Genomic DNA, 13,877 nt, shown 5'->3' on the forward strand with positions numbered 1-13,877 from the left:
TTCAGTGCTTATAGTTGTCGCTTATGTGGTCTATAAATATGAATGTAATTTTTATTATTTCAGATGTTTTTTGTATTGACATGATGTGTGATGAATAGATTTGTCTGGGAAAAAAAGTAAGTGAAGGAAAAGAGAGTGTCAATTTTATGAATTTCCTGGCGGTTCTGGTCGGACACCAAAGGCGAAGTCCTGTCCAAACCGGGGACGGACTGGTCTACCTCTTCGCCGCGAGCGCATCTACCCGCGGCTTTCCCTTTCCTCGAAGCACGCACGAGGGGAACACAAACGAAACCCACCCTCCCCGTCCGTACGTCTCTCTCACCCTCCACCCGTCGCCGCCGCCGTCGCCCCCCTCCTCGATTCGAGGGCGCCCCGGCCCTTGCTCCCGCCCCCGCCCCCGCTCGCCGGCCGCGCCGACCCCCGAAAGCTCGCCAGCACCACCACCACCACCACGGTGGCCACTCCTCCGCGGCGCGCGCTGGTGGGCGATGCGATCGGATGAGGTGTGGGCGGCGGCGGCGGCGGTGCTACGTGGAGAAGAGGAGGAGGAGGAGGAGGTGGTCCAGCTTCCCCGCGGCGCCGCCGCACCAGCCCTACGGAGCGGAGGACGGTGATGGCCCCCACCGCGGAGCCGGCGTCCCCGGCGCCGCCGCGGCGCCCGCGCTCCGGCCCGCCCCCCGGGCTCAAGAACCTCGGCAACACCTGCTACCTCAACAGCGTCCTCCAGTGCCTCGCCTCCACGCCTCCGCTCGCCAGCTTCTGTCTCGCCTCCCGCCACTCCAATCTATGTACCAAACCCTAGCCCCCGCTTTCCCCTGCTCTAATTTGCATCTGTTGCAATTCGTCGTCGTCAGAAGCTAATTTGATGTTTATGTCGGTCCGTTTGCTTTGTATAGGCAAAAAAGTGTTTCCCAACAGGGACAAGGAGTGCGCCTTCTGCGTCCTCGAGCGGCAGATTGTGCGGCAGCTTCGGGCGGAGGCAGGGGCGCTCGACTCGCCTGGGAAGGTCCTCCGCAGCCTGCCGCTCTTCGCCGAGCACTTCCGGTGGGGGCGCCAGGAGGACGCCCACGAGTTCCTGCGCTACGTCATAGACGCTTGTCACACTGCCTGCCTCCGCATACGCAAGCGCCTCCCCGTGGCAACTGCCAATGGCGACTGTGGCCCGGAGGAGGGCCGAGGTCAGGGGAGCTGTATGGTGATGAGGGAGACATTTGGCGGGGCACTGCTCAGCCAGGTGAAGTGCCTTGTGTGCAAGGGAGAGTCAAACAAGACCGACGAGATCATGGACCTCAGCCTCGACCTGCTCGGGACCAGTTCTGTTGGCGATGCCCTTACATGCTTCTTCAAGCCTGAGGTATTGGAGGGTGCAAACAAATACAGTTGTGAAAGGTATTACACGTCTTCCCAGTTACTGGAAAATATGTATATTCGAATCAACTAGGTTTTGCTATTTACTGTGAGATTGAAATGCAAAAATGTTTTGGAGAAAACGTATGTTCGTTTCACTAGATTTTCAGATGAAATATTAGGATTCCATGCCAGGAAGGATTTTCACCACTCACCCATTTTGGTTGCAAGAATCCCTCTGGAAAAATGTATGGTCAATTTCCTTTTCCATGACCATCATCAATCCATGTGCTTCGGTGGCTAATTGGAGAATACAAGTATAAACAGGGAGGAAAGCGAGTTTGGGTTTTCTGAGAGAGGGCAAAGTCTTGACATATTAAAACATAAGAAATGTTTCATGGACAGATTACAATTTCTTTTGTTTGTTCTATTGTCATTGTTGACCTAATCGCCCCCTCTTCCTCTGTATATCCAATTCGGTGTTGCATCCATTTGAATTCTTATATATTTTCCCTTTGTTATCAAACATGCATTTAAATTGTGAAATGTGGATTTTGGTATTGCAGATGCAAGAAGCTCACCTCAGCTCGGAAGCAAATGTTCATACTCAAGGCACCTAAGGTTCTTGTTATACAACTCAAGGTTCTAAATCTTCTTCCCTGATTTCTTTATTGTGCAAAGAACATACAACTTCTATTTAACTTGGGTTATGCCTAAAAGGGATTGCTCATGATCTGTTTCTGTTTCCATTTTTGGTGAACTGCTATTAGAGGTTCGATGGAATACATGGTGGGAAGATCAATAGGAACATAGAGTTCAAGGAAGGTCTTGTTCTTTCCGACTTCATGTATGACAAAAACCAGGTATGATACCTTTTGATTGCCACATGGTTTAGAGTACTGTTGAACATTATCCAGGTTGGCGATATTGTGGATATAAAACTAGTCATGAAAGCAATATACTCCGCATGTAATCAGCTGCTCATGATCACATGCTACCTTGTTGACTGATATAGTTTTACCATGCAACTTTGTTATGATTATGTTATTACAGGGTACCATCAGTTTCTAGTTAGCTCGGAACTCCTTTAGGAATTATGGGTTAGATTGACTCTCTGGTTCACTGGACCAAAGTTCAAAATCATGAACAGTTAGTTTTACGTGAATGATTTTGAAATAAACAATATGAAAATTGATGAAAACAGCATAGTTCACAATAATCAAGCCCATCTTAAAAGATGTGTTGCTTCATTCTAAAAGTTCTGTCTGAGCTAGTGTAATTGTTGAAGCAACAATTGCTCAGATCCTGGCATTTTTCTTCTATTGTTAAATTAACCTGAATGTGTAAAAAGGCAGATGTATATCACTACACGTAGCAAATTTGAGCTCTGATAACCGTTTTAGCAATTTCTGAATCTCCTCAGAATGCTCGATAGAGCCAAGTAATTGTAGGGAAGTAACTTTCTGTACTGTTTTGATATTACCCAGCTCTTATCTTCTATTTTACTTATGCGCTTCTTCTCTGCTTCGGTGAAACCAGGCTGCTGATTCTGTCCCAGACAAAAAAAGGAATATACTGATTAATAAGTAATTCTCTTTAAGGTTGTGAACTGTATGTATCTGAACTAAAGCATACCTGTGTTTGCATGATGATCTTATAAACTGTGTCCAAGTGCTAGCTTAATTTGTTGTTAGTATGCATTAGCTATATTTCTATTTGTTTCTTTGCGGTCACAAGATAACGTTCTTGTTTCCTGACTTTTTATGATTTTGTTGGTGTAGACGTAGTTGGAGTTATGCAGATCAGATTTGGAATCTTGGATACAAGTTAAACTTCATGGCTCAGAAAGGAAAACCATAGAAGAGTTTTTATCTAGTTACATGCGACTGAGCTATAGAAGTGCACCCCAGTAAATAATGTTTGAAGTATCCTGTAAAATCTTCAAGGCGCCATTTATGCGTGCCCCCTTCTATTTAATCTTTAGTGGTAAATACAAACGGACTTCGGAAATTGTTTCTGGGTGAATGTCAGAGAGGGTCGCTGTCAGTTTTTAAAACCATACATTATGTTCTCAACACTTCTAAACTTCTAATGCAGTAACATTAAAATCTTCTAATGAACTCATTGTACCCGTTGATCTTCACGGAAGCTTTGTGGTTATCAACAAAATATCTAGTGTCTAATAAATTAGGACATTAACTAGTGCTTTGCATGACCTTTACATGGTTATTTATACCTGAATGGAATGCGTTCTGTAGTTGATGTTTCAGTAATAGCTCGTCTGCCGGTCTCGATAATGCATGATTTTTTTTTTGACTGCATGAAGCTACAAATCCACCAACAAAGATGCCAGTAGTGAGACCTGAGTGGGTGTGAATAACATATCTTAATAATGTTTTTTTGTTCCAAGAAACTTTTTATACTATTGACATTAACGAGTAGCGCCTGATTACTTTCCATATTTCCAAATATAATTTTGGATATTTTAGTGCACTCCTTTGTCTGAACATTTGTTCACAATAACTTTTTTTTTGATTTTATCGCATGGATCTGCAGGACCCACAACCGGTATATAATCTTTTTGGCAGCATCGTCCATTCAGGTTTCTCCCAAGATTCTGGTCATTACTATGCATATGTTAAGGTAATAGGCTATTCAGTCAGTGTCTAAAACTTCTTCAGTTCTATTGCCCTAACATCTTACTAAATGTTTCTGCCAAAAACATTTTGCTAAATGTACTGGGAACTTGAATTACATGCAGGATGCTACTGGTCGCTGGTACTGTTGTAATGATTCTCAGGTCTCCCTGTCAAGATCTCAGGACGTTTTGACTGAGAAGGTCTATATCCTATTCTATATACTGAGTTCCAAAACTCAAACAAATAGTACAAATGGTTACTCTTCTAGTGCAGTTAAATCTTCCAACACCAATGGGAATGGCATATCAAGTGCCGCATGTAGTGAGCCCCTGAAGATACCATTAGTGAAGCAGAACGGCTCATGCTCTACTAAAGGTATTGTGCCACTACCCCTAAAGAATGGCAAGATTGCACCAGGTCTACAGTTCAAGCCGATCCACTTGAAGAATACAGGAACAGAGAAGGTTGCATCAAATGGCAAACCGCACCCCGTTTTGAGAAAGCCAGAAGTTAATGAAGCCACAGCACTAGTGGAATCGAACGGATGCGGACCCGCAAAATCTGCAGAACCCAGTGAAGGGTATGCTAATGGTAGTATTTCCTGCGATAAGTTGGACGCTGATTCACAAAGAATGTTGCAAGGCACAGATGGAAATGGACATCCAGTTCATTTTGTTGGCCTCCAAGAGACCAGTGGTGCCAAGGCCACGTGTGCTGAAAACCCCCCTGAACAGCCATCTAGTGTTGTTACCTCAACATTGGACAAGAGCATTTGTAGTTCAGAAAAGGGTCCTAAAAGCTCAGTTTTACACCCTGAAGTATCTGCTGACTCAGTCAAAGCAGTGGTGGCTTCAGCCAAGGACAGTGCATGCTTGAAGCATCATCTTGAAGAAGGAAAGTTTAAGGAAATGTAAGTCTTGAATTGACAGTATTATTGCTTTTCCTATTCGTATTTCTTTCCATGAAACACTGTCTGTCCATTCAGTTGCTTTATTCTCCTGTAGTTTTCAGACATTGAACACCTTCCATGTTTACTGCTTTAGCTTTGATTATTTTGAACTGAGCCCGCACCATCGTTTACTGGTTTAGCTTTGATTATTTTGAACTGAGTCCACACCCATCTAGCTATGAAGATAGATTAAACAACAAATATTAGGCTATCATGGTTTGAACATCGTTGAAATTTGCATTGCAAATGTGCAAGTGGTGTATGTTCATGCATGTCTGTTTTCAATAGGAAGTATCAACTTAAGGATCTAACGTTGCATGAAGCTTGGATAGACTAGATTCATACATTATTCAAGGATGACATGGATCGGTACTTCGTGAATAATCCCTCAGATATAAGAATTCATGCATGAAGGCTGTAACACCTTTTGAATATTCGCATCCAGCTGAACCTAATTCAGTGACTGATATCCCAGAGTCACTAAGCTAGCATATCTGCACTGCATGCTTCACCATTTTACTATTTTTCTTTATTATCTTTGACGTCTAGGTTTTAATTTGTGTTGTCAGCTGTAGTAATTTCATGATGCTTACTGCCTGTTTTATTAATTAAAATTTCCAGGCTTGCTGAATCAGCATCTTCTGAGCTTCGGTCGTCTGGTTGGGCGGATGATGTATGTAATTTTATGCGTTCTGCAAAGAGGCAGTGTATACAGAACACAGGCATGTCTCAAGATAGTGAGGCAATCAGGTGAAGTGCTTTGCTCCAAGTTTTTTCTGCTTCAGCTTTATTTTTCTGTTGCTTTAAAATATATTTATATATGGAACTGTTCTTTTGCTCCTGAGATAGACAGGGAAACTTAATGCTCTGCACACTGCTATTATGATATTTCGATTTCTTATTACTCTACTTAGCCATATCCTTGTGCCATATAGCACCGCGTTACTCTAAAATGAGTGAACAAACATAGTAAAACATGTCTATATACATCTGATCCAGAAAAAAGTAGAACATGTTATATTTGTGAACGGAGGGAGTACCTTTGTAGGAAATATTTCAGTTTTCTAGCTAAGTTATTTTTAGGCATATGCCCAATATGAGAATTTATTTTCCACTGTGTGATCATCATTACACTCGTGGGTGGTGTGTCCACATCGTCCAATGTGTCTAATATTGTTTATATATGCTTTCTCCTGTAATGCAGGAAGCAGCTAATAAGTGATTCTGGAAGAGTATTTAGGTCCAAAATTCCAGAGTTACTGCGGGAAGATCTGATTCAATCCCTGAGATCATACTTCGAGGATAAATTTTGACTGGATGCTTAAGCTTGTGTGGGCCTTGTTTAAAAGGTAATACACAATTTACTTATATATTTTCCAAGCACTGTAAAGATAATCTTACGAGGGATTTTGTGTGTCATGTGCACATACATTTTTATGCTCTGGTAATTCCCCTTTTGTTTCAATTTTTAATGTATCTTATGCTTGACAATTTAGGTGCCAGTGGTCTACTAGGAAGCTCATGCACGGCTGGCTTATTTTTGAGGCGTTTTTGTTCCCTGAGATGAGATGAGGTTGAGAAGTAGAGCGACGTGTAAAGCTTGCCTCCTTTTTGCTGTTGTTCCCCATGCTATACTGTAGGCTTGAAACCCCACAATCAGCACCCCCTTTCTTCTGTTTCTAGCATGTAGCAGCATACTGTTTCTTGTTTTCCCCCCTTTGTACAATTATAAGTGGTAGACCCCTTTGTACGATTATAACTGGTAGATTAGCTCATGAATTTCTTGGGTTTTGACCTGATCTCAAAATAAACCTGTTGATGGTTTTAATTATATATGATCGGTTACTTTCAGCTTTCTGGGTGTCATTTTGCAGAACGGCTGATGGATTCCGGATATGATAATGATCTCTCAAAAGCGACATGTCGTCTGTGAATAGATGTAGACTACTCTCTCTGTAACTTTTCATAAGACGTCTTTAGAGTCCATGACAGTATACAAAAACGTTTTATTTTAAGTTACAGAGGGAATACAAATTAATGTTTTTCTTCATAACGACAACAACATACCGAAATATTCACTTTTTTTCTTCGAGGAGCAGCATGAACGTTTAGTGAAAGAAAGAGATGCGCAGCGTTAGCTGTAATTGCTCTCGTACTCTGGTATTATGTGATGCATTTCATTTTCTGCCGTACACGTCTTTGTAGGCAGAGGAGAAACGGTCTGTCAAATGTTTTTTGTGTGCTCTTTTATATTGCGTGTTCCAGATGATTATTTACCAGAAGGAATCATACGTGCGGGGACTTGGCTTGGCTTGATAATAATATGTCTAGAGGCTTATGTTACCTGTCAAGTTGCTATGATTCCGCACTAGCAATCTATGACATCTCTCCACTTGGCATTATGGCCTGAAGACAGCGCACGGCACGGCTGATCCTTGTACCGACTTGCAGTTGCAGTCAGTTATTATTGTTTTTTTTCTTTGCGAGGGAGCCTTAGTATTGTCATTATTCAATAGAAACACGCGTATGTTATGTAGTTTATTGTCCAAAAATCATGGAAACAAGTTGCATCATTTGTGGGTGGTGTTGGATGTCAATTGCTGCTCCATTTAGTACTTACTCCCATCGGTCTCATATTGTACTAGTATCTAAAAATGTCTTAGATTATGGCAATGGCGAGTCTACTAGGTGGGCTTCATCAGGCTTAAGCCTACCCTCCACAAACATTATTTCAGCTAACCATACCACTTAACAATTATATTTATGTGCTTTACATGCAAGAATCACAATGCAATTGCTAATTAGGCTTAGAACTTGATGTTTGAGCCTACCCTTCATTTTCATGCTAGATTCGCCACTGCATTATGGGACAGAGGGAGTATTTGACAAGTCGACATCTATCCCCACAGCGTCAGATACAACAGCTAAACCGACAAAGAGGGGGGAAAGAAACCGAGCTCGGTACAAAGGCGTGTTGCGGAGAAGCCCGGAGGATTCAAACGGACATGTCATCGGAGAAGGCCGATGAAACCGTACGTGGACGACGTCCAACCACCTCGAGCATTATCGATTGTGTGCGTGTGTGTGAGCTGGTACGCAGCAAGAGTAGAGTAGCGCAATTCCAACGCCAGCCAACCTGTGGCCTTGGCATACATCGCATGCATGCCTGCCAGTGCCAGGGACGGACGCCGACCGAGAGCCGCCGTTGGGCACCATCGCGCTTCCTTTCACGCTACTCGTGCCGCTGACCCAGAGCCACGCCTCTCTCCTAGGGGATGCCAAAGCGAAACAAAAAAGGTGAAAGCACGACGAGCAGAATCTATATCTATACTACTATTAAAAGAGCAAACATTATTTTGTCTAAAGCCACACAACAAACTGCACACGGAATAATTCAGACCCTCTGATTAAATCAAGTTAAACACATCCAACCAACCATATTACATCAATAATCTGCCATCTCAATCAACGTCTGAGATCAAATGTTCTGCCTGGCAAACGTCGTCGCGCGCTCCGCGTCCACATATCCCCGCGGCGTCGCCCGCAACTCCCTAATTACAGGATCGATTCCACGTGATAAGGAAGAACGAATCAGCAGCAAAACCTCGTGTCGCTGCTCCTTCCCCTCCACCCGTGCACTTCCCCCCATCCACCCCACCTCCGGTCGCCGCCTGCGCTCCTGCAAGCCGTCGCCGACCTCCGTTCAGCCGTACCCAACGCCCTCCTCCTCCGTTCTCTCTCCCTCTCCTCGCTGATCTCTCTCCCTCTCTTTGTTCCCGTGCAGGACGCCATGGCCATGGACGAAAGCTCCGCCGGACCTTCCATCATGACTGCCAGCCTTCCTCCCGACCAGATCACCGACGCGGCTGCTGTGATCCGGGCTGGCCACCGTCCTATTTTGCGGGTTCGTGGCCACGTTTTCCTACTAGACCACGACCGCCACTTCCTGCTAGATTAGCGGACAGGGAGAAGAAGGAAGAAGTTGCAGTAATCATAAGTGTGGTGAACCAGGCAGGGGACACAGGATGATGAGTATGAATCATGAGATAAACTTCAACTGAAAAAACAGGATTCTGAGGTTAGCCCCTTTTCTTCGTTAATGTCTGATCCTTTCTTCTTTGCCTCCAGATTTTTTTTCCGGTAGGTTATGTACTCTAGAACACCTATGCTAGGCTATGTATTTTGTTCTGTGGCAAAACATGGATTAAGCTCTGCGGCAAGTTGTGTTCACAATTTTTAATCTAACTGCCTTCTTACATAAGAGCAAATCTTCCCAACAAACGGCAGAACAAAGGCCCATCTTTCAAATGTCTGAAGATTGGTTATCCCATAACCAGACGCAGAGGGAGAAATTCAGCTCCATAACCTCCATATAAATACCATCACCCTGGTTCCGTCCTTCCCACTTCTGTTACATGTATACTTTTCTGTTTTGGCATGTCCTACAAAAGCTGCACTTTTTTTGCCCTTCTCAGTAAATTGTTAGAAACCTAGACTCATGGGCAAAGGAATTATTTAATTCAGTGCCTTGTCAGATCAAAAATAGAATTTAAGTAGCACATGTCCTATTTTGCAGGTGATATATACTCTCAAAGGCATGAATACAGGTATGTCATAATACTCCAGGTGAGATATATGCAGGTGTTATGGATTGTGGTTTCAAGGAAAACAATTATGGAACTCAATATGCAGCCGCTAAGTTTCTGAAGCTTGATCGACATCTTTTATCAATTGTTAACTAGTACTAGGATTCTCATGCATGTCTACTGCTATTTACGAAACTAAAGACATGATGGTTCCATTTGGGACGAAAAAGAAAAGTAGCACCAGTGTGTAAACCCAATGCTTAGGTGATTAACTGCGGATCAAACAATTTTTATCCCCTGTTTGCGCAATATGTAAGTACACATGGTTATTGGTCAGGGACCTTCTTGGCATATGTAGATTTTCTGCGTTCTGAATTTTTAGCCCTTGTGATTCTTGTAGGTTATGCTTTATTCAGGCGTATAACTTGACTTCCATTGCTCTACATTTTACTTATATCGCATATTTGACACTTTGTACAATCTGCAGTTAATTACTAAATCCCCAGAGTTGCAAAGGAGTTCTACATTATTTCATTAGTGCATTTAGAGCATGTCAAATGGAAGTACAAGTTATTTAGGGGTAAAATCAACTTCCCTCTGAAGTCTGCTGCTGGTCAGGCTCTTTTATATGGTGGTCTGACCTGGTCACACTCTTTCGACAGTCAATACATATTTTCTCTTGGGTAATTTGCTTCACCTAAGCTTCAGTACCACTTTCTATCATGTGCATGGCCCCTTGAGTTCATATCTTCTATTGGTGTCTGAAAACTATCATTTTTGGTCAGCTGATATCACTCTATTCATGCTATCAATTTTTCTTTCTCACTATATGGTAGTCCTTGACCTGTTTGTGGCATCGGAGAAGGGAATTTCCCTTTTTTTTTGCACCTTTATCTTGTTTTTTTAATATATTATTTTTAGTTGTATATTATAGAAGGATTGGGCATGGAGATCTACGATGGAAGCATTTGTGTATATACTGTACCTCTGTATATCTTTCCAAATTCCATCTTGCCTTACCATACATTTTTAAAAGAACAATTGTTTTCTGAGTCATTGGTGTACTTATGTTGTGCTGTCTGACCATGTGAGTATATAACAATTTGTTGGACAAAAGTATTCTTGTGGTTTGTGCCAAGGTTGGGCACCATCTTAAAATATAAAATGATAACATTGCCAAACATTTTTATTTTGAAGGGCCAACAAGAAAGGATTTCTTCCGCCAACATAACAAAGAACCCATTGGGTGGATGCAACACCCGAATGCCTTTTTGACTAAGTCATTTTAATTAACTAATTACAATGGCGGAGCTAGATGGGGATAGCTCAAGAGGCAAAGGGAAAATACATAAATTCTTGAGCGGTCCAAAGACTAAAATATGTTGAATTAAGCACCCGAAGAGATTTTTTATTCACAATTTTTCTCAAGGTTGGGGGTTTAATGTAAGTTTCTCTGCTATTAAAACTGCAACTTTCCATCCTGATTATGTCCATGATTAAGTTTTGGGTGTGGGCACCGGTAGGAGATCAAGCACTCCGTCCTCTGTCAGTTGCTGGCAAACGAGGTCGAGGCTGCATGGAGCACTGGTCTCCTCCCTGCTGCCAGCGACGCCCTCCTGTCTCCTCTGCACCAGTCTACTCCTTCATGTCTCTCTCCCTCTCAATCTCCTCTTTCTGTTGTTTGTTTTCTCTATCTCACATAGAAAAGCTCTTGATCCACCAAAACACTGAATAATGTGCATATTTGCTACCCTAGGAAAGAAGGACGTAAAACTGAACTACAAACATATGTAGTGTAGAGCATCCAGGATAAAGGGTTGTGGATGTCCCATTGCTGCATGAACTGAACCAAGGATGTTTAGCAACTAATTTCTTTTTTTTTTGTGGCATCAACACGAGGATGGGATTCATAATTGAGAACATCATGTGTTCATAATATATTTTTTGTGGTAGCAACTGAACCAAGGATGCTCATGGCAAGTTTAATCGCAATATAAATCATTTGGTTTGGAAACACACCTGCTAAAAAATAGATTGATCTTTTCTTAAAATCTTCAACCTTCTATGTAAACCAGTTCTCCTTTGTATCATATCCGAGATCCATCTAGATTATATCTGATTTTAGTGATATATAAATCAAAATTGATTTATTCACTCTTTGGTAAGCACTTACACATTTGATCGTTCTGGCGTTCTGTTTTATGTGGTTTGATTTTATCAACCTAATTCGGCCTTTCTTTTGCAGATTATTTACAAAAGAAAATGGTTTGGGCGGAAGAGTTGAAGGCCTGAAGCCAAATGTTCCTAATCAAGAAGATGACCTGCACAACTCCCGTGAAACAAGGCCAATGCTATGTGCCAAGATTAAGGATTGCAAATATGTTTACTTTGGTCCAATATCGTATAGCAGTGTAATGCTTCATGCAGGCACTTTTTATCATTCATTTTTATTATTCAAATCTCTATATGGTTGTCATAGATGCTGCTATTACACGGGTTTATTACTATTTTTCATGTGTTGTTGAAAATAGAATTCACTCATATATTTGTCTACGGAGGGAGTAGTATATAGTAAGCTTCATTTCACCGAGGAGATCTTCCGTTACATAGAGGTTAATTTATTTAAATATGAACTCAGAATTCAATACTCACACGAATTTCATAGATGCTTTGATCGAGACGTGCGTTGCACGTGCATACTTACTAGTCCAGGAAAAAAAGGTGGGCGCTCACTGAGCGTGGATCAGTTGAAATTCACTTACCACTAGAGTATGCATGAATCAAATTTGGAAGAAAAGAATTCGGACAGTGCATCTACCCGAGGAATGTTCGATGCGAAATTATTGGGCAAGGTCCAACTTTTTTGCCCGGGACCAAACGGAGAGGAAAACAAAGTTAGTTTTCAAGTAGGAGTACAAGTTAAATACTACTGTATCTATCAACGGATGTACCATCTTCCCGCCTGCATTTGATCTAGAGTTTCCTGCCTGCCTACATTTCCTCCAGTATATACTCTAGCGGAGCTTGCTTACGTAGCTTTTTTTTGTGCTTTATTTATTTATCTTCTCATCTTGGTGCTGGTAGGCCTGGCACCGACGAAAGCCATGGCCAATTCCTCTCTGAAAACTCACAAAACTGAATGAATTATTAAAGGGAGAGCTGCATCACACCGCCACGATTTCAGGAATGTGCAGGGACTCCACTGCATTTTGTTTCTTTTCATCGACCTGGCCCGAGCCGAGAGACAAGGAAACATCAAAACACCAGGAGAGTGCAAGCCGTCCACATCCACGCCCTCTCTCGACACTGGACAAGAACATTTCTAGTTCAGAAAATTCTAAAAGCTCAATTTTACACCATCAAGTACCTGCTGACTTAGTCAAGGCAGTGCACGCTTCAAGCATCATCATCTTGAACAAGAGAAGCTTAAGGAAATGTAACTCTCGAATTAACAGTACTATTGCTTCTCCTTTTTGTATTTTTCTAGCATGAAATACCGACTGTCCATTCAGTTACTTTATTTTGCTGAAATCTGAGATGGGCTCTAGGCCCATATTGCAATTTCTGAAAAATTTCTAAGGGCCCATGTGGGTTATATGGCACTAAGTGTAGTGAGAAGTTTAGTCCCACCCCGGAAGTGGAAGAAGAGTTGGAGTGGTTTATAAGGGTTTCTCTTCTACATGCTATTGGAGCTTGAGAAGAGAAGAGGTCCTCGCGCACTCCTCCTCCGCCGCCTGCCCCGCCGCGCCGCGCCGCGGGTTGCGGGATTGAGCCGAGCCGAGCTCAGTCACTAACACTGAGGAGACTCCTGAACCTGCCATCCCTATGAAATATTATGAACAAACACATGATGAAAATCCTGAGGAGGATGACGAGGAAACCCTTGGTAGGGGCAAGAGACAATGCCTCTCCAGAAGCTGACTACTGGAAGGATGCGGTCCGTAGCGAGATGGATTCCATCATGGCTAACAGGACATGGGAGATCACTAACCGTCCCTATGGTTGCAAACCACTGGGATGTAAGTGGGTGTTCAAAAAGAAGCTTAGGCCCGATGGTACGATTGAAAAGTACAAGGCTAGGCTTGTGGCCAAGGGCTATGACCAGCAAGAAGAGGATGATTTCTTTGATACTTATTCACCTGTGGCTAGACTGACCACCATTCGAGTATTACTCTTGTTGGCGGCCTCACATGGTTTTCTCGTCCATCAGATGGATGTTAAGACGGCTTTTCTAAATGGAGAGCTAAAGGAGGAAATCTACATGCAACAGCCTGATGGCTTTGTGATAGATGGTCAGGAAAGAAAGGTGTGTAGGTTGATAAAATCTTTATATGGCCTGAAACAAGCACCTAAGCA

General features: G+C 42.6%; 1 protein-coding gene and 1 long non-coding RNA gene across 7 annotated transcripts; both read left to right on the plus strand.

Annotated features, from left to right (window-relative positions):
- Positions 1-239: 239 nt before the first annotated feature.
- Positions 240-6,786, plus strand: LOC123062316 (ubiquitin carboxyl-terminal hydrolase 25). The gene is made up of 9 exons (XM_044485778.1): positions 240-788; positions 897-1,389; positions 1,914-1,989; positions 2,118-2,210; positions 3,904-3,990; positions 4,109-4,896; positions 5,557-5,685; positions 6,140-6,284; positions 6,432-6,786. The coding sequence occupies exons 1-8, from the start codon at positions 614-616 to the stop codon at positions 6,246-6,248; spliced, it is 1,950 nt and encodes a 649-aa protein (XP_044341713.1). The 5' UTR covers positions 240-613; the 3' UTR covers positions 6,249-6,284; positions 6,432-6,786.
- A 1,639-nt stretch (positions 6,787-8,425) lies between these two features.
- Positions 8,426-12,077, plus strand: LOC123062325 (uncharacterized). 6 transcript variants are annotated; one of them, XR_006429626.1, is made up of 4 exons: positions 8,426-9,013; positions 9,512-10,204; positions 10,719-11,168; positions 11,767-12,077. It is a non-coding gene; the product is annotated as an uncharacterized lncRNA (long non-coding RNA). The 6 variants fall into 6 exon arrangements; XR_006429624.1 differs by having other exon boundaries at positions 10,719-10,964; positions 11,045-12,077; XR_006429620.1 differs by lacking the exon at positions 10,719-11,168 and having other exon boundaries at positions 8,429-9,013; positions 9,512-9,542; positions 10,009-10,204.
- Positions 12,078-13,877: the final 1,800 nt, after the last annotated feature.

Source organism: Triticum aestivum, chromosome 1A (assembly GCF_018294505.1).
Source record: "Triticum aestivum cultivar Chinese Spring chromosome 1A, IWGSC CS RefSeq v2.1, whole genome shotgun sequence".
In the NCBI taxonomy this organism is placed as follows: Eukaryota; Viridiplantae; Streptophyta; class Magnoliopsida; order Poales; family Poaceae; genus Triticum; species Triticum aestivum.